The sequence below is a fragment of the Podarcis bocagei genome (assembly GCF_964188305.1).
Source record: "Podarcis bocagei genome assembly, chromosome: 15".
NCBI lineage: Eukaryota > Metazoa > Chordata > Lepidosauria > Squamata > Lacertidae > Podarcis > Podarcis bocagei.
The window spans coordinates 24,389,032-24,416,720 of NC_138141.1; the positions used below are offsets into that span (position 1 = coordinate 24,389,032).

Sequence of the window (27,689 nt, forward strand, 5' to 3'; positions counted from 1 at the left end):
GCCCCATTAGATAAAGTGGTGCTTCAGGTTAAGAACAGTTTCAGGTTAAGTACGGACTTCCGGAACGAATTAAGTACTTAACCCGAGGTACCACTGTACTCTTACCTTGCTTTATTTTCATGAAAGCGCAGATGAGAAATTCATCAACAGACAAACAAACATCTGGCAGGCCACAGATTCCCCACCCCTTTTTGAAAGCATTCTAATTCAGTACCGGAAAGGCACTTCAGTGAATGTTCATGATCGCAATTACACCCCAAATTTACCTTTTCCCCAACAGTGTGGGAGAAAACCCCCTGCAAACTGCTCCTTCCTATGTGTGTGCCCCAAGTTCTTGGCCACGCTGAGGTGAAACCCACCGGCAACCTCCAGGGCCAACAACCTCCCATTTCCTTCGCAGCTTCCACTTTGCTCTCCAGTGAACCTGACAAACTCTGGGGAGAAAAATACCATGAAGAGTCAGCATTGCTGAAATTCACACGGCTCTCCTCCGTGTTCATTGATGGTGGGGGTGGGTAGGAGTCGGCATTGCTGAAACTGAGAAGGCTCTCCATGTGCGTTGAGCTTTATTCCAGCCTGGTCATTTTCGTTAGATCGCAGAGAAGGAGCTCAGCATCTCTGAAAGTGTCTCGACTTTCCTACCGCGTAGGATGGAGACGCTTAAATGCATGTGTGCGTGGTGTGTTCAGCCACCACCACATACGTACAACGGGGCGGGGGCGACTTCAGAATTGGCTTTAGCTGTTCTCACACATAACACAAAAACCACGGAAAGTTCGAAAAGCAACTCCTCTCTCGGCGTGGACGCTGATCGGTTTTAAAAAAACCCTGACCCAAGGGCATTTAAAGGCATTCACTCAGGACAGGGCTATGCGAAAAGGGGGTGCCTTGGTTCTTAATGGGTCCAACTATGGGGCAAAGCACTAGTCACCCCCCCCCCCAGAACCCTGGTCTCTCTGACAGATGGGGAGCTGGGGCTGATAAGAAGGACCAGACTCCCAAATGAATGAATATTGCCAATCGTGCCTCTTTCCTCCACGTATTGTGGATGCAGGCGGGATACTAGTATCAGCAAGAGGTTCCGGATCTCGGGAGGTCCAGTTCCCCTCTTGCAGAAAGCGGAAGCTCAGTCTCAGCAAGACTTCCCATGCTCTTGGACGCGCCTGTTTCTGTGACAGGGGCTGCGGCTGCCTCTTTAAAAGAGGGGGCGGGGCTTTGTTGGCAAGAGATGCGGGGGAGGGAGAAGACGAGAGAGAGCGGCGGGGAGAGCGCGCGCTCGCTCGCGCCTGCCCATGCCCGGATTATTATTTTGGTGCTCCTCTTTGATCCATTCAGAAATTCCTGATTGCGAAAGGAAAACAAAAGGGGAGGGGGCCAGCCTCTTCCGGAAGGCGGCGGAGGCCGCGCGCCGATTGGATGGCTCTCGTTTGGGGCGCACGTGCGGCCGAGGGGAGGGGCGGACAGGGCGGGAGGCGTCAGCGGCGCGCAGCACCTTTGCAAAAGCAGCTGGAGCGGCGAGAGGCGGCCGAGTGACTTCGGGAAGAAAGCTCGCCGGCAACCCAGGAAGTCGCCGCCGCCGCCCCGGGAGCCGAGAAGCCTTTTCTTTTACGCGCAGCGCCAGGCGCGCCACTCCTCGCGTGGAGCCTCTTTGAGGAGGAGCTGCTGCCGCTGCTGCTATTGCAGCTGAATCCACCAGTCCGCCTGCCCTGTGTGTGTTCGCGATGGCCGGATGATCGCTCGGCACCAGCCCGCCACGCCGCGCACCATGGCCGCGAAGGAAGACCTGTACAGCAAAGTCACCCCCCGGAGGAACAGGCAGCCGCGCACGGGGACCATCAAGCACGGCTCTTCCCTGGATATCCTCCTCTCCATGGGTTTCCCCAAAGCCAGAGCGTGAGTTAGGCCGGAATAATAATAATAATAAAAACCCAGCGGCGGGTGGGTAGGAGGGGAGGCAGGGGGTGCCACACGATACCACCCCATTATTTAATGTTTTAAGAAAAAATCCCGATCTGTTGTTTTGTGCGTCTGGGGGAAAGAGTGGTTGAGTCATCCCTTTTCCTCCGAGAGAACCGAGAAGGCGGAGCCACGCTAATTAATTAATTAATGGATTGATTGGTTTCCAAAATCGGATCTGCATTTCCACCCGGAGAGGAATGCAGAGGAAAAGAGGAGGAGGATGAATGGCAGCGATTTGGCAGCCTGTGTGGTTTGTTGCCCCAGCGTGTGCGCCGATGCGATGGCGGGAGAAGCGAGGCCGCTCCGGGACGGCGTGTCCGCGCTGCCGCGCGTGCAGGAGCGCCGCTGACATCTTGCCGGAGCTGTCCTGTGGGACGCGCGTCCAAGGGGGGTTTAAAGCGGGTGCTGCGCGCTCTCTCGCTCGCGCGTTTGCATTTGTGCATCGGGCTCCTCGATCCTGCTCTGCAGCGAGTAGGCAGAGAGGCCGATCTGCCTGGCGCGCGCACCCTCGCATACATACACACATACACACGCACTGCAGTGTCATGTGCATTTATTGGTGGGGCGGGTGCAGGGAGATAGACGGCACGTTTCTTCCGAAGGCGCTAGCCAGCACCTTCAGCGGCGATGCAGACGGTGGCGAGAGTGCTGCCTCCTCCCTCCTCTCCCGGTTTAAAGGAGGAACGGAATCGCCCAGCGGAGGCTTGAGTCCCTGCCTTCCTCTTATTTTTCTGGTGGAGCCCTTGGCTTTTAAATAGCAGCTTGCGAAGGCTGCTAGTTCCAGGAAGGTGGCCGCATCCAGCCTCCTCCTTGCAATGCCTCCTTGTAGTAAAGCCATTGTTCTCCAGGGTACCTGGCAGAGCTTGGCATCTGGGAAGCAGGCAGATAGGGCATCTTCCAGACTCTGGCTTCTTCATCTTCTCAGGAATGGAGGAAAGAGTCCCAACAGGAACATAGGAAGCTTTCTTTATGCACGCAGTCGGACCCACTGATTCACCACTTTCAGGACCGAGGACCTTGGGCAACTGCCACCAGTCTCAGGCCATCACAAGGGTGTCTCTCAGTTCCGATGCTGAGGATTGGCACTGGGCCCTTCTGTGTTCAATGCAGATGCTCTCCCACTGAGAGCTGCAGGCTGTTCTTGGAGACAGCAGGCCCATGACTCTGGTGGATGCTGCCTGGCTAACAGATGTAGCCCCCCACCCATATTCAGAAAATGATCATTGGTGGGGAGAGATATCTATCCAGACACAGTCCACAAAGGAAGCTGCCAGGTACCCAAGTCAGAGCACAGATCCTAGCATCCTTGCCTTTGGCTGTGAGGCCTGGGGCTGTTGGGAGTTGGAGTCCAACAACACACAGATGGAGGGCACCATGTCTGCCACCCCAGTAGACCATGCTGTCATCACTGCGCTGCAGAATGTTGGACTAGATAACCCTTCTCACTCTAGAATTTTGTGATTCTTTCCTAAGCTAGGTGGACCAATGCTCTGAAAAGGCATAAGAATGTAATGAGAGCCTGCTGGATCAGGCCAAGAGTCTATCAAGGCCAGCATCTTCTCACAGGGGGCAGTCAGATGCCCAAATGTGAGGGCAACATCCCTCTGAGATTCCCAGCAATTGGTATTCAGTAGCATACTTCCTCTGGCAGTCGAGGTAAAACACAACCATTGTGGCTACTAGTGGCAGCTTCCTACATGGATGTTGGCTACAACTATGTAATAATCCAGCACCTTTAACCAGCAGACGGACACACAGAAATGCAAGCAGTTAAAGCTTTTTGCAACACTCGCCTGCGTATCAATCAAAGCTTTGCTTTGCTATTTGCATGCTAGGGCTGCTGTTGAAAGCACAGGAGCACAGCAAAAAGCATTCATAAAGAAATGACCAACTTGATGGCCTTGAAATCATTATCACATGTGCCGTTGTTCCAGCGACTTTAATAACTGGGGAAGCAATGAGTGTCATGTGTGTCGGAAGTCGTTCAAACTAGATTATTCAGAAACATAAAGCTTTGTAATCCTAGAGCTTGTGCTTTCCTTAAGCGATCTCTATCTCTCTCCATATATGTGTTGGACAGTATGTCTGATATGTGGGATTATTAGATTTAGGATGAAATTGAACTAGGAAGGTGTAGGGCAAGGTCGGTCATGGCAGTTCTGATCTGCTTAGTTTTTCCTTCTATAGTCAATCTATCGTGAACTAACACACACACACACAGGCTTCACTTTTTCTAACCAGCATATTAAATGTGGGTCTATTTTTAAATCATCAATGGAACACCATGGCTCAGTGCAGGATTGGATTTTTTCACCCTCAAGTGCTATCATTTTCCCCCCAGACTCAGCCCTGTGGAAGGCGTAACAAAATATCAAGCATCTCTCAGCAATTGGCTAGTTTTGTTGCAGCCAAAATTTCTTCTTCCCTGGCCCCTGGCTATGCAGCACTACTGAATGGCCTTTGGATGGGGCCGTGGGAGGGGGAATGGTGTTGCATTGCTGGGTATTTAAATGATTCTGCACCTCTTACATAAATGAAAATGAAAATGTGTGATGTTCCCATATACTATATTTTATATGTATAGGTGTGCTTTAGAATTTGAATGTCACAGGCCAGCTGATTTCCCATCCAAATAATCTCAAATCAATGCATTTGCAAATTGCCCCCCACCCCCAGATCACTCCAAACCAGTTCCTCTTCAGTTCACTTTACCCCCAATTAATTTCCCAACAGATTATATAGCTGTTCAATTTCTCTTTAATTACGCCCTCATTCATTACCCCCTCAAATCATCTCTAGATAAGGTCATCTTATAGTAATTGATTTCCATAAAGTAATGTCCCAATCACACCCATCCACTCTCTAAATTCAATACCTCCTGAATTCATTACCTACCCAGAGATACCAGGGGGAAAGGTTCAGAGTCTGTGCCCCATGGACACCCCTCACCCCAGCAGCACCCCCTCCTTTGTACCCCTATGGTTGTGAGATGTGTTTCAGCAACCTCACCCCACCCACTGCCCTACTTCCTTATCTTTATGTATGTCAATGATGAAGAGCCAGATATAGATGCTGAGATCTACTGCTGAAATGCAGCACTTGCAAATTGCTTTGGCTGAGAAAGGAAGGACTATGGGCTCAGATGGGAATACAGCGACCTGCCACTGCTCACTGCAGAGAAGTGGGATTACAGTTTGCATGGCTGGTACTTATCCATATTCGAACACCCTGGCTATATCTGGATTCAAATTTCAACTGAGAGTGCACAGCTATATCTGCTTCTATGCCTTGGTGTTTGAAGATCTGAAACGGAAGCCAACTGGGTTGTCACAACTACAAATAAGTGTCCCATCTCTCACCTTAAAATACTGCTTTTCACAATAGAAGGTGTTCCAATGAAGTCACATTGGGGAAGAAGTTAATTAATGTGCTGATGAGACTGCAGAAAGCTAATGAAGCAAAGGCATTTATAATTAGAAGCCAAATGTGAGTTGCTTTTTTGCAGGAGGGGACAGCCAAGGAGATTTAGCAGGCCTCCAAACACCCCTAGGTTAAGGGAGGCTCGTTTCCCTACCCAGATGTTATTTAGATATGAACAATTAAAGTAAACTGCAATATGCTTTTCCTAGAGCTGGTCTATACGGAGAGAACAATTGGATGTAATATTTTTTCTCAGCTTGTTGGGTTCAGAGAGGATCACCTCTGTGTACCCAAGCAAGGTTTCCCAATCCTCCCCGCACCCTCCAGACATTGTCACAGAGGTGTGCAAGTGTCTTGCACTTCAGTCTGTTGTGCTGCTGCTGTTGTGTGTTTGTGAAAGGGGTATGGCCCTATGACTTTATAGAGGACTCTTTTTTTTTTAATTGCAGCATCTCTTACAGTTGTGAATTCCAGCTCTTCCTTTCCCACCCGTCATCAAAAGTTGACTCCCATCGCACTTCTGTGCCTCTTGGATGGAACCAAGACTGTGTGTACTACGCTGAGCTCCATGGCAACCCAAAGCCTATTGTGGGGGGGGGGGCCGCGGGATACTCGTTTTTTGTGACTTGCATAACTTAAGCATGCTTCTTGCATGATTATGGTTTTGCTAGCTGTGAGAGGGAGAGGGGAAGGGCACGAAGGTGCTTCCATAACTTCTGCAAATCTCGTTCAGCCTACCCTTTTTGACTCCTGATCTCAGCCGATGTTTCCCATGTGTTTTGAGGCATATCTTCAACCTACTAGCATGAGCAAAATGCTCTCACTAGCACAGACACAACAGGTAGAATATTCACATTGTCTTTCATCATCCTCAAAGGCAATGCTTTGCAATGGAGCCAGTATCAATAGCTTTGCCACAGTGATTTATGTTCCATCTTCAGTAAATGTTAGTTTCTGGGGCTTTCAGGTGGGGAAACTGCAGTTGTGGGCATTTGGGTAGCCACTATGAAAGCCAGGTATTGGTCTAGATGGGTTTTGGGGCTGATCCAACAGCAGGGCTTCTCTTACATTCTCGGTGCTCACTTGTTGGTTGTGGAAAGTGGAGAAATCACGCAATGTGTGAATTGGGCCTCTGTTAAAGAGGTTTGGCTCAGTCTTGAACCTGGGGAGGAATGTTCCAGGCTATTCAGTGATCCCAGGATGCTTTTTCCTATCCCGCTTGTTGTTTGGCTGCCTTGCTTGGGTTGTTTTGAGCTCCTATGCCATGTTCTCTGTCTATATCACACTATGATCTGGACTAGGTAAGCTGATATGTGGTGGGACTTGTGGGGTGAAATGTGGAGTTTCCAGGAACCCTTGCTTTTGTGTACAGATCCATCCATCTGGCGAGTCAGAGTACTGCAGGACAGAGCAGTGATGTAATCACAAGCACTGGATTGGCCTTGCCCACCTAGACTGGCCACTGGGGCCTCCTATGTTATTTTATTGTTATTTATTTATGTTTTATAACTCCCCCTTACTCCCAAAGGGAGCCTAGAATGACCTGCATGAATCATCTTTTTATATACAGCTGCACTGCAACATACTACAGACAGAAGGTCAAATCCAGAAGTGTAAGAAGTCCTAAAACTCTTGACCAAGCGCCTGGATAAATAAATTTTGCAGTCATTGTGTGCTTACTGGTTGTAGGTGAAAAGATGGACTGCTTGATTTCCCTCAGGAGGATATGCCATAACCAAGGTGCTGCCACCAAGAAGTCCCTGTTCTTCATACTATTCCTACAGATGGGACTACCAGCAGGACCTCCTAGATGACAGGTTGAAAGATACAGGTGGAGGTGCTCCTTTTAGCCCTTGACTCCCAAGCCATAACTCAGGAGGCCACCAGCCTTTTGTAGGCCTATGGGCACATTTGGATTTTTGAGCAAGGGTTGTTCTTTCCACATCCCTCTGGCTTCCTCCTCCCACAGATCAGTCCCAGTTTACCACAAGACACAGAAGTGTGCACACACACATACCAGTTTTCTCAAGCGATTGGGGATGGGGTGGGAATCGGAGCCAGTACAATTTAATTTGATCCTTGAAAAGCACACTGAGCTGACAGAGGAAGTGGGAAAGAGTGTCATCCCGCCCAGGGACCCTCAGGTGAAGGGTGGGTTATAAATACTATTAACTAACTAACTAACTAACTAACTAACTAACTAACTAACTAATAACTTCCTCCTTTAGCAATATGAACTTCTCAAGGGAAGAGAAAGGTAGCTACGTTCACTAACTCATGGCCAAAAAGGCAGTGAGTAGGTGGCAGTGGGTGGGGTTCACAGATGCTAGGGAAATACTCAAGGGCAACATTACACCCATGGGTGCCGTGTTGCCAACCCCTCTGCTAATGTCTGAATTGGGCCTGGTAGCTCATGGGCAGGCGGTGCATTGTCCAAAGGTGATTTGATCTCCTTTTGCTGCTCCATATAATAACTGTACAGCAGTGACCTAGACCAGAAAGGCTGTTAAAAAAAAAGCATCCTGTTTGGGCTTTTTGCCTGGACACTATTCTACCTGGATTAAGTATGCTGTGATGTGTTCTTCACTCCATTCCTTGGCCCTGATCTCCCGCCTCCCCTTAAATGATAACCGGCTGCTCAGTCTTATAGTAGTCCTGTGTCAGAGCTGGGCTTGGATCCAGTGGCTTTTAACTTCCTTCCACCTCCACGGTTTTAAGTTCTGAACTTCTCCAGAGCTGTCTTTAATTCCTCATTCACCTCTAAGCTTTGACTCTCTCACCGCCTCTGTGTAATTCTGAAAAAAGACTTTCTATTGATCTCCCACTTCTATGCCAGCAAGAGTCTGGCTTGTACTCAGCTATGAAGTTTCACTCATTTTATGATTTTCTGGGTGTGTTTTTCTTTTAAAGGAAGCAAGGGGTAGTTTGTTTGTGGTGGTGGTAAGAAAGTCTCACAGGCTAGTCCTCTGAAAACCACTTGGCTGCCATCTTGGAATTGCCCAGTGGTGGCACCTCTGAAGTCCAGCACCAGTGCCCAAAATCATCTCTGCAGACCTCATGCAAGATGAGGACCTAATCTGATGACTGGTCAGTGCCCTATGGCAGGGATCAGAAACCTGTGACCCTTTGGATGTTACTGGACTATGTGACTGGCCTGTCCATGAGGCAGACTGAGGTAGCTGCCTCAGGCAGCAAAATCCAAGTGGCCCTTCTGTGGGCAAGTCACACCGCTGCCAGAGAGCAGAGGGGTTTCTTCCATTTTCCTCCTAGGTCTTCAATACATGTTGACCATATTCCACTTCCTCCTGCCAACGTGAGGACTAGGACCATACAACTATTTCATTTTTTAAAAAGTATTGTGCATTAACTTTTAAAAAGAATCTTATGTACCATCCAGAAATATCATGGGCAAGAGAATGGGCTTGTGTTGCCCTAGTGCTGGCAGAGAAAAATGTTGCTGAGAGGGGCTTTTAGCTCTCCTACTGGACCTGGATCCTGTGTTTTGAGTTCCTTCAATTTGCCTTTTTGCCTCTGTTTCAGCAGATGAGTAAATGTAGAATATCTGGGAATCTATGAGAGTACAGTGATGAAGTAACCTTGGACTAGATCCTTGGGGTTCTCTTCCAACTCTGCAATTCTATGATTCCACCCAATTATTTGATGGCTTCAAAATACTGCCCCAGTGACCTTGACACTTATTAACTTTGAGAGTTTGTGATTGTTTTTAAGGGTTGTACCCAGCTAAGTTCTGCTCTACAGGCCTATTTAAATTAATGGACCTAGGTTAGTCATCTCCATTTATGTCAACGGGTCTACTCTTAAGTAGGATTGACTACACCCCTAATTGGTTTAAATATGTTTTTATTTTTAATTGTATTGTTTTATCCCTGAGGTGCCTGCAGCCCTGTACTACTTTTGGGAGGAAGGGAGGGATTCAAGTTTCATGAATCATCGTCACCATCAAGGTATTGGTGTGCCAAACATCGGCAGTTGCTTGTTCTGCAAAATCCACAAACCGACAGAAGCCTTGAAGGCAACAGGGCGCCTTTTCTTCCTCAGTAAGAAAATGTTGAGAATGTCTGGCGTGAAAGGAGAAAGCGGGCAGCTGGGTGGGAGGCCAAACATGCCTTTTGTCAGGTGTTCTCCTAGGAGATTGGGGTGATCTTGGGAGGAATAGACACAAACACAAAGTCCTGTTGTTTTGCAAAAGCCTCCGGAGCCTTCTGCAAACAAGACGGCCGAAATTAAACTTAGCATTAAAGAGGAATTGGGCTTGGGGGTCTAGAATGACTCTCTGTGCCATTTATTATCCAAAGACAAGTGAGTCATATTTGGTCTCCTAAGTAGCTTGCAATAAATATTTGAGAGACTGCGCTCCTTGTTTCTTTAAAAAGAAAAGAAAAGAAAAACAAATCTGTCCCCTCTGCCAGCTCTCTTGGTTTTCTGTTTTAAAGTATCTTCCCCAGATGCGTGCACGCTCTCTCCTCTGTTCTGCAATTAGGAACAATCATGTGTAAAAATGTGTGAACTTGAAATAACAACTTGAACTGCTGTCATTGCAATCCTGTGCACTCTTTGCAGGGCAACTTACCGTATTTTTCGCCCCATAAGACGCACTTTTCCCCCTCCAAAAATGAAGGGGAAATGTGCCTGCGTCTTATGGGGCGAATGCAGGCTTTCGCTGAAGCCTGGAGAGCGAGGGGGGTCGGTGCGTACCGACCCCTCTCGCTCTCCAGGCTTCAGGAAGCTCTGCGCAACCCTCGGGAGACCGGCTCCGAGGGTTGGGCAGAGCTGCCTGCAATCCCGGGACCAGCGCAGCTCTGCGCGGCCACCGGGAGCCGGGGGAGAAGCTCCGACCCCGCTCCCAGGGGCCGCACAGAGCTGCCTGCGGTCCTGGGACCAGCGCAGCTCTGCCCGGCCGCCGGGGGCGAAGCTCCGCCCCACTCCCGGTGGCCGCGCAGAGCTGCCTGCGGTCCTGGGACCAGCGCAGCTCTGCCCGGCCACCGGGAGCCGGGGAGAAGCTCCGCCCCGCTCCCGGTGGCCCTGCAGAGCTGCCTGCGGTCCTGGGACCAGCGCAGCTCTGCGCCGCCATCCCGAGCGGGGCGCTAAGTCCCGCCCCGCTCGGGATGGCGGCACAGAGCTGCCTGCCGTCCCGGGACTGCAGGCAGGTCTACGCCCCATCCCGAGCGGGGCGCTGAGTCCCGCCCCGCTCGGGATGGCGGCACAGAGCTGCCTGCCGTCGCGGGACTGCAGGCAGGTCTACGCCGCCATCCCGAGCGGGGCGCTAAGTCCCGCCCCGCTCGGGATGGCGGCACAGAGCTGCCTGCCCTCCCGGGACTGGTGCACTTCTCCCCATCGCCAGCCCCACAAGCTCGGGGGACAGCGGGGAGGCAGAGCGTGCCTTCCCACTGTTCCCCGACCTGGTTCTTCCAGCCCCGCACCTGGGGGGGGGGAAATAAATTTTTTTTTTCTTTATTTCCCCCCAAAAAAACTAGGTGCGTCTTATGGGCCGGAGCGTCTTATGGGGCGCAAAATACGGTACTCCAAAATAAAGTCACACAAGGTGTGGGCCCCTCTGATTCAGATCAGAACTGTGGTGGGGTCACAATTTTAATCCTGTTCACCCTTTGCCTCAAAGGAAGGACTAATGGCATTATTAGAAGTGGCCTTTATTCAAGCTGTTCTTCTTAGCCTTGATACCTTACCTGCAGAATAGGGGTAATAACGCTGTCCTCCTTTACAGTGCTGGCATACGCAAAAGAGCCAAGTGCTTTGAACATTACAAACACGTATAATTATTGTGATTTTATATTACTTTGTACACCTGAAAGAACTTTCCCAGTTAACTCAGTAGGAAATTCTTTTTAGGACCGGATTGCAAAAGGAGTTGTAAATGTCACTGTGCCACTTTTCCTGCCCACTCCTTAAGCAAGGCTGTCAGGTCTGTTTTGTTGCAAAAGCAGCCTTTTCCCTTTTGCCCATCACTTCTAGACTGGCATCATTACCTGTCTGGTTGCTGTAGGTACTGGCCTGGAGAGCAGGATCTGAGATCAGCCTTTTTCTCTATCCCTCTTCTGTGGCAGTGGCTGAGGAGTGCTGCGCATCTGGTTTGGAAATGAGCCCAAAGAGGGGGAGAGCTGAAGGGCTGGGAGAATCAAATGTTGCAATCGAACAAAGATTCAGCAATTGCAATAGCAGCTGTATGGGGAAGAAAACACTGGCAAGGGAAGTTACCATTTGGAGTCGTTCATTTGGGGGCTGAGAAGGTGTCGTTCCACATAAGGAACTGTAATTGACCCATCCTCCGGAAATTAGCTGTCTTTCAAATGTGCTTAATAGGAAGGCATGGAACACACACGCTCACTGTGTGTCACATACATTATGTCAACCTAGACATTTTTTTACAACTGCTCTTTTAGTCTAGAGACGACTCTCTGCCTGCATAGGAGTTTCCGGATGCTTCAGGGACCACTTTCTGCATTTGGCTAGGCTGCCATGTGACCCCCATCTGAGTGCCCTCTAAGGACAGAGGAGGCAGCCTTGCAATGGGGGAAGGGGCTTTGTAGGTCACCTGGAACAAGCTTCTGCTTGAGATGGCAAACCCAGAGATGGAACAACCTCAGCAGACAGCTGCCTGCTTTCCTCTCTGAAGCCATTCAGCAAAAGCAAATTCACCCCCACCCCCCGGCAATTGGTTCCATTGTCAAAAAGTTCCTTTTAAAAGTTTGTCCTAATGTGCAACCAAGATCTACCCTATGAAATCTAGTCTTGCCCTCTATGCAAGGACGTAAAGTAGAGCCTACCAGATTGGTCCAAGGGATGCTGTTCTCACAGTGGTGGACCAGATGCCTGCAGAAAGTCTGAAGGCAAGGTCTGAGTGCAGGAGCGGATCCCTTCCCATCTGTGATTCCCAGCAACTTGCATTCAGCAGCATCCTGCCTCTTGACTATGGAGGAAGAACGTGGCCATTGTGGCCAATGATAACTTTCTCTGCCATGAATTTGCTTAACAATTTGTTGCTTGGCTGATTAAAGGAAGGAGGGGGGATGATTACAGTTTATAAAACCATGCACAGTGTGGAGATAGTGGTCCCTCATTCAAAGAGTCTGGGCCACCCAGTGGAGCCAACTAGCAAGAGATTCAGGACAGGCGAAAGGATGTATTCTTCATGCAACACCTTAATCTGTGGGACTCATTGCCCCAAGCTGTGTTGATGGAAACCAGCTGAGATGGCTTTAAGAGAGATTAGGACAAATTGGTGGTGGAAGACCATGAGAGGTTTAGATAGATGAGACGACAGATAGATGGGACCTTCAGGTTCAGAGCCAATGTGTCACTGACTGTCATTTGCTGGAGCGCAACAATGGGAGAGTTCTGTTGCGCTCATGTTCTGGCTGTGGGTTTCCCCAGAGGGATTCTGATGGCCACTATGGGAAACAGGACCTTTGCCCAGATGGGCTTTTGGTCTGATACAGCAGGGCTTTTCTCATGTCCTGCAGGAACTGTAGACTCATCCACACAGATGAGATACGGATGCATGAAATGAAAACATGATACTCCAGCAAGACTGAGCATTGCCCACTGTTTCTGTGTGGCAGCGATGCCTTCTTTGCCCGTTTGATAAGCCTTGTGGGGTTTTTTCTTGGCAAGGAAGGAGACCCCTGCTGCAATAAAAGGTCCAGCTGAAGAATATTTCAGGAGTGTGTGTTTTTTGCACTGCGAGTTTTGTCCTTTGGCATCACATAGTCCTGATTGGCAAATGCCTGGTGGTTTGAGACCAGGGCTTGCAGCATGCTCCCATTGCTTCTCACACAGCGCCTGGTGTGCTGACACTGACAGGCTGACTTCCTGTCTGACAGTTTTTTTCCACTGACCTTCTAACGAGTGTCACATCGCATGAATCTCCAAGAAACGTGGCCAGATGTCTCTGAGCTGGAGAGTGTTAAAGGATTCCTAGTCAGCTGCACAAGAGATAGCAATCTGTGTGATTATTTACCAGCAAAAGGGGCCCTTCGCTTTGTGAGTGGGGTGTGTTCAGGGGGCAGAGGTGGATGACTTGGTCAGTTTTCATTTCTCATTTTTGCAATCTGAAGCTCAACTCACCACATTTTCAAATCAACTTGCAAATTCATTTTATTTATTTATTAAATTGGTCAGCAGTTTAGTGTTCATCTCTCCTAACAGACACACTCCTATGTGTCATTTTGCCTAAAATACGCATTTTCCCAAGCAGACACAGTTGGACTGTCTTCACCTCTTTGGTGAGTTACATTGCGTTTCCCTTTGAAATTACAGTCATTATTTCTAAATTTGCATCTATTACATATAAATTTCACATATACAAATCTGGATCCTCTTTTTCTTTTTCTTAAAATGATGATGATGCATTTTTCTCTTTTGGAACGGTACATAAGGGGTGACCCTAAGTGGTATTTAGTGATTGATACAACTGAAGGAATGTGTGGGAAGGTTCTGGTTTTACAAGCCCAATTTGTCTTACAACATTGCAGGCTTGGGCTGACCTCTAATGTGTCCTCCTGACCACAGATTACAGGGTAAGGGAGTGTTTCCAAGAATATCTTGTGTATTAGAGGGTGCTTCAGACCAGAATGATTTACAAATTACAGACTCCGTGCGCAGTACAGCCACCTCTGGGATGCAGAGTGACATAGCAAGGGTAGGAGAAAAGGGTTGGCAGAGGATGTTGCTACACCTCACAGGTCTTAGTCACAGCCTCTTTTCCGGGTTTGGCAGCCCAGGATACATCCAGGGGCACACACCCCTCCCCTCTAGCTCCCTTTGTCAGCGATTCTCCGACTGCATGAGGCCTTCTTAACCCTCAGCATGGAGTGGGAGGTTTGCTTTGGTTGACTTGCCAAACTTCAGGAAGGTACTCAATGCACTAGTTACAATAGTGTGTGGATTTTTGTTTGCACAACAGAACTTCCCCTTTGCATGCCTTGCACCCTTCGCAAATCTGTTCTGGAGAAGCTGCCAAAACAGGTTTTAGGGGCATGCAGGGGGAGGTTCCATTGCTCAAGCACAAATCCTTGAGCTAAAGGAATGTGCTCCCCAGCGCTGCATTGGATACACTCCTTATTTTCCAGCAAAGAAGCCCCTTTGGGTGCCAGAAGGAGCTTGCAGCACATCCAGGCTTTCTGGATTTCATTCATGTGGGAGGAACTCAGTTTGGCTCACATTTAAAGGCAAACCTACCTAATTCACACTTTCCGAAACAATACGCAGCCTGAAAGCATCTTTTGAAATTTGCACATCTCCCGAATTTTGCAGTGCAGTTCTCCAGTCAAGTAATGCGCACAAAAATGCATCTGTTAGGGTAAAGCTTGCATGGAAATGCACATGCAAGTGAAAATAACGATATCAAAGGCATTACAATTGGGAAAATATGCTTTGCAAGAAAAGATACACGTGTTAAGGGAAATTGCCTACCAAAAAGAGTGTGTTAGGGAAAGTTTGCATTAAAGTGCTGGTGAACTTTAATGAGGACTTAAAATAGAAAAGGAAAGTAATATGGAATGTGGCCAACTGAACTTAAGACTGGGGAAAATGAGAAATGGAGAGAAACTGAAATTGACAGGTTCACCCAGCCCTTTTCACAAGTTAGGAGCATGCCAAGTTTTGAAACTGACTGATGACTTCCTTTTCTGTTGCTACCTCTGGGTTGTTCCTGAAAACTCACCCTCCTGATCTCATCTTCTGCATTCCCACTTACAATGCCATCTAGTGCATCTGACTACAGCATTTGCTAGGGCTGGGTGATACCTGGTTTTCAACATCATGATATATCGCCAGTTAAACATTGTGATATACTGATATATCACAATGTCTGAAATAAGAATGGAGCTATGTAGAAGCATTGGCTGGCTTCATGGTTTTTCCCTTCATCATGATTTTTGCTGGTGCCTTCTATTGTGATTTGCTGCCCCTTGCATGAGGCAGGCGAGAACTGAGCAGGCAAAGTTATCAGGGGCCGCAGGAATCGAGAGAGGCGTTGTCTGGCTTCATGGTTTTTCCCATATTGTGATTTTTGCATAGCACACACACAGGTCACAGGTCACACGCACACATTTTTGCCAGGTCAAAAATTAGGAAACCAGTATCATGGTATGGACTTCAAACCAGTTTTGGCAGATGTATCGCCCAGCCCTAGCATTTGCTGAAAGTTCCTTTTCTGCACCTGGGCATCCCAATAATCAAGCAGGTAGCCAGGCCCATGATGTAAATATCCACCCACTTTGTCCTGAACAGTACCCTGCTTTTTGTCCTGTGTCCTCTAAAATGAAAACATCAGTAGCATTTCCTTGTTTCATAAACAATGAGATGGAAGTGCTGTCCTTTGTGAAGCTGGAGATCTTTGTTCAAGCAAGAGGCTACCGTTGTGATAACTGAGAATTTGTAAGAACTCATAACATCGTAAGTTGTGCTGCTGGTCTGTTGTACCAAAGTGGACAAAAGAGTCTCGTGACCTTCAGCATTTCAGGTTCTGCAAGCCTCTGTTGCTTTTGTGACAACTTGGTGGAGAAAACAGGTTCTTGATCAGTGATTTTGTTCCCTGAGCTCCGAACTGCAGGTTGCAGGAAGCATCTGCAGCTTGAAGAAATAAAAATGACCCAAAGTTTTACTGAAGTCCAGAAGTAGCAGTGCTTTTTTGTTTGTCTATGGAGAGTGACGCGTTGCATGGGCTATTCACATTGGAATAGATAATGAAAATTGGGAGCTTGTGTGGAATATTGTGCTTCTCGTGCAATCTATTTCCTTTAAAATGGTTTTCTAAAAAATGTTTGAGTGATTGTTGTTGGGTTTTTCCTCCTGTAAAACTGGTTGATTAGGTTGCACTTAATTGCATTAGTAAAGGAAGAGGCAGCGACCCATTAAGACAGGTGAAGTAGACTGCTTAAGAGAGAGAAACCTTCCCATCTCCATTACCCTCCCTCCCTGACCTCCATTTGCTGCCTTTCTGCTCAACCACAGGGATCCTTGTCTTTAGTGATCACCTCTATTAAATGCACAGGGATGTAGCTATGTGGTGATGCTCACTCTGCGCAAATTACCATAAGTTATCTCTCTTTGGTTTTTAGCAGCCAGAGGAAGAGGGAATTTAGTGCTGATGGAAGGTTCCTTGATTTGGTTTCATGCTGATGGATTGATTGAAATGTAAATCCCACTTTTAGCCGTATAGGTCTCAAAGCAGCTGGCAACAGTCAAAAGTCTATGCTATACAAAATTTAGAACCTAAATGAAACCTCAGAAATGTAAACATAGAGCACTGGAACATTTACAGGGGAAGCATTCATGATGCAAAAGCCTTCTGAAATAAAACGGTTTTAAACCAGGCACCTGAAATTTAGCAGGCACAGTGCCTGTCTGACTTCTGGTGTCTGGGAGGTCCACAGAGTTGGGCCCAAAGCACTGAAGACACGACTTCTCATTGATTAATCTGAGTCATGGCGGACCACTAACAGTGCTCCCCCAGATGATCTCAGTTATTGACTGCAATATGGTGCAAATGGTGTTTTAAGAAGATAGGAAAAGCCCTGCTGGACCTAGATGGAAAGGGTCCATCTTCTCATCCAGCATTCCGCTTCCCAGTGGCCAAGCCAGATGCTTCTGAGAGGCAAGGTTTGGACACCATTGTCCTGCCTCAAAGTTGTTTCCTGACGTTTTATATTTAGGGGTCCTACATAGCCGCTGTGACTAACAGCTGATGATGAGCATCTCTGCCTCTTCCATTGATTTGCCCAGCCATTGAGACTAGTTGCCATCACCACATCCTGTGACTGTGGATTCCATCAGTTAGCACCGCCTTCACCCCCGCTGCATTTTGAGCTTTACTCGTGTGTGTGTGTGTGTGTGTGTTTCTAAACGTTAAAAAATATGTTTTTATTTTGTTTGTAGCTTGTACACACAGCTTCAAGTGGTGTTCTGGCGGCAGAAAGGCAGGACAGCAATGCTAAATAAATAAGTGTGATTTATTCATTTATCTCTGTATCTCGGCAACTGCCCCAAATTATATAACTAATTTGCAGAATCACAGAAGCTTGAAAGAAGCATTTTATTTTTATCCTTGCAGGATTAATGTCGCCCTCTTTGTGCGTTGACAGAGGCCTTTGTGTGCAGGTGTTAACTTTTGATGTTTTATTGTATTAATAGATTTCTGTGTTGCATTGCCTAGAGGACTTGGTTTATTAGGCAACAATTTGTTGTAAATAATACAGTTCCACCATGCCGACTGTGTACAGCCATAGGCAGAGAGGTGCTAGATCTTAGATGCTGTACCTCTGAGTGAATGTTGTCTGGCTGTGGGCCAGGTGTGTCCCTTCTGCCCTTTCATGGCTCTCTGGTCCAGAAGCAGCTTGCCAGCTGGCTTCCTGGCAGTTGGATCGCCATTGTGTATCAGGAGGGCATAGTAGTGTAGCGGCAAATTCAGAAGTGCAGGGCCCCTTCATGACAGTCGCAGCCACACACCCTCTCAGCCATGCCCCCTTCTAAGTTTATACCGCCTTCTAATAATGCAGTCATTGTATGATTATATCATCATCACAACTGGGGATGTATTGCAATGATCTATGCAGATCTCCATGTGTTGCCTTTCACCTGCTGTTTTCTGTGCACGTAGATGGGTGGGTGTTTTGGAGTGACCTGGTATCGTCGTAGGTTATGTTGTCTGTGCAGTGCTGTTGTATGTAACAAAGTATATGCACCATTCTCTTGAAACTGGAGCGCCTTGTGTTTTCAATGTCTCCCAAAACTTAGCTTTGGAGAATACAGGACAACTTGGTATGCTTCCCAAGTGCCTTCTCCAGAGTGATCCTCGTTGGCTGACTCGCCTCTTTTCACTCTGATTGGCTGCTGTCAGCAGAAAAAGGTGAAAATACTTCTTCGCAGTGGTTCAAAAGCTCTTCTTTCCTGCTGATTGGGCGACTCTAGGATGCTGGAGACAGGCACCTTGCCGGTCTCCAACCCCAAGCTTACGCACCACTGGGGAAGGACGAGGTGGTGTGGAGGTTGTTGTGGAGCCAGTTTGGCACTCCTGCCAGTGCATTTGAACTTCATCGACCACCCTGCTGTCTTACCCCTCATCTCCCTCCCACTAAGGAAGAGGGATCTGCCTTCCAGGGAGCTAGTCTCCACCCAGTGATGGGGCCCCAGCACAAACGCAGCCCAGCTCTATGTATTCCAGTGCATGATTCCATGTTTTCCCCCATCAGCCTGCCTTGTGAGTAGTGGGGGGATGTGACGTCAAAGGAAGTGTGTCTGAAATCCACTAAGGAAGTGTGTCTGAAATCCACTAATGGTGGGCAGAATCTCCTCTACAGGGCTTTGAGAAATATCTCAAGGCATTGCACATTTCAAGTAGTACTTTCTGTAATAGCTCCTTGTCTGAGGAATATTCTCCCACTGGGCACCAACTTTGGCAGTATCCTACCACTTTAAGCAGTCAGGGCTTCCCCCAAAGAATCCTGGGAACTGGAGTTTATTAATGCAGGTAACAGCTGTTACTGCTTTAATATACAGTGTAGAGGAGGCCTTTGTCATCACTACGGTGTCAGGCAGCCCCAGACATTTGTTTTCTGGGCATGCTTTTATTCTAACTATGTTTATAGTTTATGTACAGTATTTTTAATTGCACTCTATTCTCATTATAAATCGCTTTTTTGTGAGAAGCAATGCATAAATTCATTGAGCCTAACTTAACCTGCCAGCTTCCAGCTGCATGCTTCCTTGTCCATGTGATGAGAGACCATTTTACTCACTGGCTTCCCCAACTTGGCCTGAGAAACTCGGATGGAGAGACCTCTAGATGCCTCTCATTATCCCTGGCTATGGGCCTTGCTGGCCAGGACTGATGGAAGTTGGGAGTTCCACAATATCTGGAGGGTCACTGCCTGCACCCCAGCAAAAGGGAGTTGCCACTGAGCAGATGATTGCTACTGTAAATAGTTCAGCAAACAAATAACAGAAATTGGGGAGATTTTTCTAAAGAACAGGATGCAGGGTGCATACCAAAGCAGTCCCTTGTCGAGCAGAAACGAGGGGAGGAAACGAAACGAAAGAGTCTTGAATCCACCAGAGATCCAAATTTAGCCTCTCGTACAATGGATGTGAGTAGGCCAGCGGAAACTGTGATGGACCTTGGCTGGTTTGTCAGTATAGATTTGAAAAGAGCAAATTCTTACTGAAGGTCATTTGCTAAGGTCCATCATTGCTGACTCTTGTGACTTTTGGAAAATTGATAGTGCAGCATTCATTTTTCATTATCATCACAAACAGTTCATTAGCTGCCAGCTCCTTTACTAAGGTTTGTTTGTTTATTATTATTATTTATTATATTTTTATTTTGGAACTGTGGGATGGAATATACACATTTTCTTTAAAATGAATTAAGTTCATAGGGGAGCAGCTATTGCCATCTCTTTGTCCCAATAGGACTGGTTAATACCTACAAACTACTTGGCATCTAACTCCGTCCAAGATAATTTAGATCTGCATTAATGTTCAAAGAGGAGAAACCAAAACGATCAAAGAAATGGAGTGACTCCCCAATGAGGAAAGGTTGCAGCATTTGGGACTTCTTAGTTCAGAGAAAAGGCAAATAAAAGGTGACACAAAAGAAGTTTATATATAAAAAAATAAGCTTGGCATGGTGAAAGTGGATCTAGAGAAGTTTATCTCCCTCTCTTACAACACAGGAAGCCTATGGACATCCAATGAAGCAAAATGTTGAAAGGTTTGGGACAGATACAAGAAAGGAGTTGAAGGAACGTCTCCACCCCCATCGTTCTGCCCGGACACTGAGGTCCATTGTTGAGGGCCTTCTGGCGTTTCCCTTGCTGTGAGAAGCCAAGTTACAGGGAACCAGGCAGAGGGCCTTCTCGGTAGTGGCACCCACCCTGTGGAACGCCCTCCCACCAGACGTCAAAGAGAAAAACAACTACCACACTTTTAGAAGACATATGAAGGCAGCCCTGTTTAGGGAAGCTTTTAATGTTTAATAGATGATTGTATTTTAATATTCTGTTGAAAACCACCCAGAGTGGCTAGGGAAACCCAGCCAGATGGGTGGGGTATAAATAATAAATTATTATTATTATTAGTAGTAGTAGTAGTAGTAGTACTCATTTACACTGCAAAGTTGCTCGCCCCAAAAGGCAGTGGTGGCCACCAACTTGGATGACTTTAAAAGAGGATTGGACAAATTTGTGGAGAAGTCTGCAAATCACTACTAGCTACAAGGGCTATGCTCAGTCTCCATGGTCAGCGGCAGTAATGTTTTTGATTACCACTGTGCCGCTTGGGCTTGCCGATCGAAAGGTTGGCGGTTCAAATCCCCACAATGGAGTGAGCTCCTGTTGCTCGGTCCCAGCTCCTGCCAACCTAGCAGTTCGAAAGCACATCAAAGTGCAAGTAGATAGATAGGTACTGCTCTGGCGGGAAGGTAAATAGCGTTTCCGTGCGCTGCTCTAGTTTTGCCAGAAGCGGCTTCCTCATGCTGGCCACATGACCCGGAAAAACTGTCTGTGGAAGCGGACAAACACCAGCTCCCTCGGCCTTTAAAGCGAGATGAGCGCCGCAACCCCAGAGTCGTTTGCGACTGGACTTAATTGTCAGGTGTCCCTTTACCTTTACCAGTTTCTAGAAATTGCAGGAGGGGAGAGGGCTCTTGTTCTTGGGTTTTGCTTGCAGGTTTCCCACTGGTGTCTGGCTGTGACAGCTCCTACTCTGGTTCCACAGGTGGAACTTGTTCTCTGGACCCTTCTGTGCCTAATTGGGCAGAGATGGTGCTTATAAGAGCACAAGGAGATGCCTGGGTTGGGCCAGGACCCCATCTACTTCAGTAGTCTTCCCTGTCCACGAGTTACCAGATAGATGGCCTTCAGAGGACCACAGATGGGTGATAATGGAGACAAGGGAGGGCCTACCATGTCAGAGGTAGACCACTCCTGCATGTGTAGGTTTTGACTCACCTGTTTTTTGGTGTGACACTCTCTTTCCTGGTTAGGAGAGCAGTAGTCAGCGCTGACTGTCTGCCCCGCTTCCTCTTTTGCCCTTTTCAGCAAAGTTCTCCTGAAAGCGACTGGCCCATATTTCAGTTGACATTTGAGGGAGGAAGAATTCTGGTGCAAAGGATTTATTGCCTTCATCTGAGCGAGTCAAAAATGGAGATCCACCCACAACCCCAGCCTGGCTCAGGAAGACCACAAACATTTAAACTGGTAGAATAATGTACTAAGATGTTGCTGATTAATCCATGGCAGCAATATAAATTAGTTTTGGGTGCATTTGTGTAGGGGAGGTGTTCTGGTGTGCCTTTATAATGGCAGGCAAAATGAACATATTTAAGGTGAGCTTTCCTTCCATTTTAATTGTAAGCTACTTGGGCTTTTTTTCAGTGTTCAAAGGGCATCCTTTCAGGTTTCACTAATATGCACATCTAAACCTTACCATGTAAAAGGCAGATAATGTAATGTTTGAATTGCTTGGCAGGCATAGGAAGTTGCGCTATACCAAGACAGGGTAGCTAATTTTATCTGTCCAATCCATCCCAGTTCTGCAAGGAGGCAGGATTAAATCTGCCCCATCCCATCCCTGCAAGGATTTTTAATGGGAAATCCTGAAAACAAATGTGTGTTCAAAGAAAATATATTTCCAAGAAATGGAGGCAGTGCTGCTGCAGTCTTCAGACCCTCTCCCAAAGGAATCCCCAGGGCTGTATGTACTGAACTGGTCCCATGATTCAATCTGGGTAGCAATCTGCCTGGATTAAGTCATGTGATTCCGCTTATTCCGGAATGTGATTTTGGCAGGTTCCTCCCCCATCTCTATTCCAATCCCTACTAAGAGACGCAGAGGATTGGACCTGGGACCTTCTGCATCCAAAAGATTTGCCGAATCTTGATCACTGCATGTGCAAATATGGTTGCTGCGCAAAAGAAGCCAACACAGTGCAGGGAGTGATTTCCCTGTCTTTGATAACCCCACTCTCATTTTTTTCAAAGATTAATTACACCAATAAATATTTGTTATGCGCTTTGTGGCTCCTTGAATTCGCAGGGTGTACACAACCTTATCTTCTAGCCAGAAAGGTTTACATCTGGGCTTGTTAATTAGAGCTTTCTGGGCTTGCTAATTAGAGCTTTAGGCTCCTTCCCCCACCCATCCGAGTGTTTTCCAGTGGGGTGTGCCCAGATCCCTGCATTTAATGTGCAGATTATTCAGAATCAGCATTAATATCCTGGCTGGCTTGCCTTGCAGCCAAACACTTCTGCGTAGAGGCCCAGGGTTGTTTATGTGGTGCAGGGAGTAAAATAAGGAGCTGAAAGGTTGATGTTGCTACAGAGACATGGTTGATCCATGCTCTTTCCCAGCAATTTGCAGCAGAGGTGTGAACCCATTTATTATTATTATTATTATTAATAATTACTGAATTTATATCCTACCCTTCATCTCTAAGCAGCCCAAGGGGGCAAGCATAGATACAATTTAAAAACAAAGCAAAAACACTCTAAAACAGTTACAATGTTCTAAAAGCAAGTACATTTTAAAATGTTCAAAAAGCACCTACATTTAAAAGTATCTTTCCATTCATACAACCATCTTGGAGGTTGACATAAAAACATAAGAAGTCAGTGGTGTGCGGTGAAATTTTTCATAGGGGAACAGTAAGGGCCAGAGGTGCCAGCTTGCGAGGGCAATGTGGGGGGCATGTGAGCATCCTAAGCCGAGCTTTGGGAAGGAGGTGTCAGGCTTTAATACTTTAATACTCTGATTTACTGGGAACATGTAGGGGAATAGCCTAGTCCCGCTAGTCCACTGACTGCATGCCCCTAGTAAGGACCTTGCTGGATCCAAGCAAAGGCCTATCGGGTCCAGCATCCTGTTCCTACAGTGGCCAACCAGATGTTTCTGGGATGCCCACAAGCTGGGCATAATGATCCCTCACCTGCCCTGACTCTCCAGCAAGTAGCAGTCAGTGTCATGCTGCCCCCAAACCCATAGCAGTGCATGCAGACATCATTGGGGGGGAGGAGGAGCTATAGGGAATTCCCCCCTCCATGAACTTGCCTAATTATCTTTTAAAGCTCTCAGTGTCCATGTCCACATCGCGTGGCAGCAACATGCATAGGTAAATTATGTGCTGTCCTCATGGCACGTCACCAAACAAAGGGGACACAGATTTGTGTAAGATTGGCATCAGTTACATTTGAACATTGAAGGGATGCAGGTGGCACTGTGGGTTAAACTACAGAGCCTAGGGCTTGCCGATCAGAAGGTTGGCAGTTCGAATCCCCGCAACGGGGTGAGCTCCCGTTGCTTGGTCCCTGCTCCTGCCAACCTAGCAGTTCAAAAGCACATCAAAGTGCAAGTAGATAAATAGGTACCACTCCGGGGGGAAGGTAAACGGCGTTTCCGTGCACTGCAGGGGTACCTTTACCTTAAGCTCTAGTACTATTTGAGATTTGTTGGGGATGGTTTCTCCATACCACCCAAAACAAGATTGGTTCGCCCCAGAAATGAATTGATTCAGTGTGGCAGTGCCTGTGTATTTTTTTTGGCCAGCGAAGCCGTCAAAGGAAAAAAGGAAATGTGGCTTAGAACCCCTTGATAATGAGCAGCAGCAGTTGCCTGTCATTGGGGGTTATTTTGTGTCATTGGTAATTGTCAGCCTCAAGGGAAGGAGGCTATAATTAGCATGTGTGTTTATCAAAGAGGGAAAATGGTCTTTAAAAGATTGGGTGGCTTTTGTTGTTCACTAAATTGCAGGAGCAGATGGCGCATGCTTTAGCAAACCTCCCCCTGAGGACCTTCTGTGATGGGTCTGGTTTGTATGAACTGGGAAAGAGGTAAGGCTGGACTGTACCTATGCTTGGAATGGGCAAATCAGTCAGTCTCTGCCCCACATGCATTTTGTACGTGTTCGGTCCTAAATCCATTATGTCTGTTTTCCCCAAGTGAGCCAGTGGGGTGTAGCATTTAAGAGTATCAGACTAGGAACTAGGAGACCAGGGTTCAAATCCTCACTCAGCCATGAAGCTCACTGAGTGAACTCTCTCAGCTTAACCTAACTCACAGGGTTATTGTGAGGATTATATGAGGGGGAGAACCATGTATGGCACCTTGAGCTCCTTGGAGAAAGAGGTGGGATATCAATGCAATAAATAAAAAATAAAAAATCACATGTGGATAATGTATTTTGTCACAGAAAACAAATTTAAATACAGTGGTACCTCGGGTTACATACGCTTCAAGTTACAGACTCTGCTAACCTAGAAATAGTACCTTGGGTTAAGAACTTTGCTTCAGGATGAGAAAAGAAATCACAGCTGCATTGGGAAGCCCCATTAGCTAAAGTGGTGCTTCAGGTAAAGAACAGTTTCAGGTTAAGAACGGACCTCCGGAACAAATTAAGTACGTAACCAGAGGTACAACTGTAAGCATTTTTATCTCAGTGCACGGATTCTTAAATGCATGTTATCTTTAAAAAATATTTTTAACACACTTCGATAATCTTTTTAGCTGTATTGCAAAATTCTGAGATGTCCACATTCCAAAGGAAGGCCTACCTGTTGGTTTAGGAGATGCAAACCAGTTCAATATGGATTGATATTCATAGGTGCTGAATTTAAATGAAGGTTCACTGCCTTAAGTGGTCACAGTGAAGAACAATGTCAGCAAAATGGGCGACAAACCACCCTTCCTCACAGCCTTACTCTTTGCCAAAGAGGCTTACCCAAGTAGCAGGGTCCTCTGGCTGTGTCCACCTGGCATCATCACCCTTGGGGTCCCACTCCTCAGTGCTTGCCTAGGTCTTTATAGGCTCCAAAAGCCGTCCAGAATGGAAACAAAACACACACTCTTCCAGGTTCCTAGGGCTGCTTCCTTATCACAGGGAAGCTGCAATTGGTAGAGGGCTGGGGATCAATAACTGTGATCCTCCCACTTCATCTTCTCCAGGAGAAGGAGATGCTCTACCACTGAGCCATTCTGACGGCATCCATCATTGTCCACACCAAAAGGGACCCTAGAGAACATTTGGCTGTATCCTGCCTTAGAAGTAAGTAGCTAAAATGTGTAAAGGGACGTAAAAAAATGCCTTATATTGTCCATCTAGCTCAAAATTTGTCTACCCTGAACTGGCATCAATTATCCAAGATCTGGGACAGAATCATTTTGCAATATTTGTTACCTGAGCCTTTAAATAATATAAACCCTGGATATATCAAGGACTGAACTTGTGTCGTCCTGCAGGCAAAACATGTGTGATCTACCACTTTCCAATAATTCCCGTTTGTAGAGGTGGAGAACATGTGGCCCTTCAGATGTTGCTCCCATCATCCCCCAGCAAGGATGGCCAGTGATGATGGGAGTTGTAGCTGCCGGTAGCCTCTCCCACTGCTCAGTCTTTGGGCTGTGTCCGTCTTGCTCTTCTGAACTCAGTCCAGTCTGTGGGATGATTGAGAAGCGCCAACAAAGATGAAACCTTCACAGTTGCTATGAACCTGGAGGAATTAAAAGAAAAAAGAAAAGAAAGAAAGAAAGAAAGAAAGAAAGAAAGAAAGAAAGAAAGAAAGAAAACCAGTTGACAAGCTGCCCCAGGTTTTGGAGCGCTGCCCCTTCTTAGTCTGTTCAGTGCTTAATTGCAATATACATGTATTTGGGTAAATTACTGAAACTAAGTTATTTCCAGCTGTGTGTGGGAGGTGGACGGGAGCCAAAGTTGCTGCTTACAAAGAGGCCTTTGCTTTGTCATTTGTTTGGTTTGGTTTTTTGTTACAGCTTTTTTATTGTTGGGGGGGATCTCTCACACGTGCACTCAGTCTCTCTCTCACTCACTCACATTCTCACACACAGAAAGAGAGAGAAACATTTCTTCCATAGATAGTCCATTAAGGGTAAATGGGGCCCTGCCCCACCAATGTCAGTCTTCCATCAACCAGCCCATATTCTTACTTACCTCCAGTCCAGCGTGCAGCACTTGTTATCTGAGTCCTATCTGTCTCAGTGTTGTCCTTATAGAACTCAGCAGGGAGGAAGTGGATGAGGACAAAAGTAGAGTTAGTTGGCTCTTCTGCCTGTCATTAGCTCTGGCGCCACCTACTGTTGGCCTCCCTGCCTTTCCCCCCAACAGGCACCAGCCACTGCTAAGTAAGCAGGGAGACAAAGGCAGAGGGTTAACAAAAACCTCTTGGTTGTTAAAAACGAATTGGCTTAAAAGGAATTCAAAATATTATTAAACTCAGCACTTGAAAATATGCATTATGAACTGAACTGCATGTTAAAGTACACAATATCCGTTGTAGCTCCATTAAGATCCAATGCAGCACCGAGTGAAAGTCACTTAGGGTTATGCTTATTTCACTGGCAAAATGGTTTTGCGTCAAGAGGACGTTGTTGCAGGAGAGAATGCATAAGCAGTTTGCTGGTAACTCTGTTGTGCAGTAGATTGCACGATCTGTTGTGCAGCGAGTTTCCACAAGCACCTCTGTTGCACTGGGCTCCTCTGTTGTGCTACGTTCAAACTCACCCACTCTTGTGCTAGCAGACAGAGAACATCAGATACAGCCCTATGTTCCTATCCAGAGGTATTGTACCCGGGCAAAGCAGCTCTCGTAATGAGTTAACGATACACTAAAATAATTGTCACTGGAGAATGGCACGACAAAGAGCTGCCATAACCAAAATACATACCAGGCTGCCAGTTTAGAAGAACAATGTAGCTATTGTGTTGCAAAAGCAGAACTTGGCGCCCATGCAAAGACTGAAAGAGAATAATGTTTTGTTTATTACGGAAGTGATGAAATTTAACAGAAGCTTGTTTTTCCTTTGGTTCCCCCCCCTTCCTTTCCTTGAGACATGTTTATTTCCATTGCTGAATGTCGAATGTGGACTTAGATGAGAGGAAATGGATTGTTTCTTCAGTGGTGCAAATTTTGGAATCTCACACTGCGAGTGCAGGATCCTCAGTCCTAAGAAAGATGCAGCCATGAAGTGACTTGCACCAGTCTAAACCTTGTCTTGTACCGAACCTTTTCTCAACTGTTTAACTGAATTGGCAGGCAGCTTGGGATCATGTGATCAGGTGCCCCACATTGCAGTGTCCCTGACTGCAAAGCTCACGTGTGGGATGAACCTCTGGGAGCAGGGCTGGGAGCAGCATTCAAAATTCACCAGGTGCCAGGCACATTTTGCACCTGTCTATCAGTCACTTGCGACCAAGTGAAGATGCTCAGGAGCCAGGATGGCACCTGACGCTTCCACCATCTGGAGCTGCTTGCCTGAGGATCCTTGGA

The 27,689-nt window shown here is 47.0% G+C and overlaps 1 protein-coding gene across 1 annotated transcript in view; it reads left to right on the forward strand.

Moving 5' to 3' along the window:
- Positions 1–1,456: 1,456 nt before the first annotated feature.
- The window catches only part of UBASH3B (ubiquitin associated and SH3 domain containing B), a 74,867-nt gene continuing 48,634 nt past the window's right edge, over positions 1,457–27,689 (forward strand). The window contains exon 1 of the mRNA XM_081172559.1: positions 1,457–1,893. Coding sequence (XP_081028685.1) covers positions 1,730–1,893 — 164 coding nt within the window. The 5' untranslated portion in view covers positions 1,457–1,729. The remainder of the gene's footprint in view (positions 1,894–27,689) is intronic.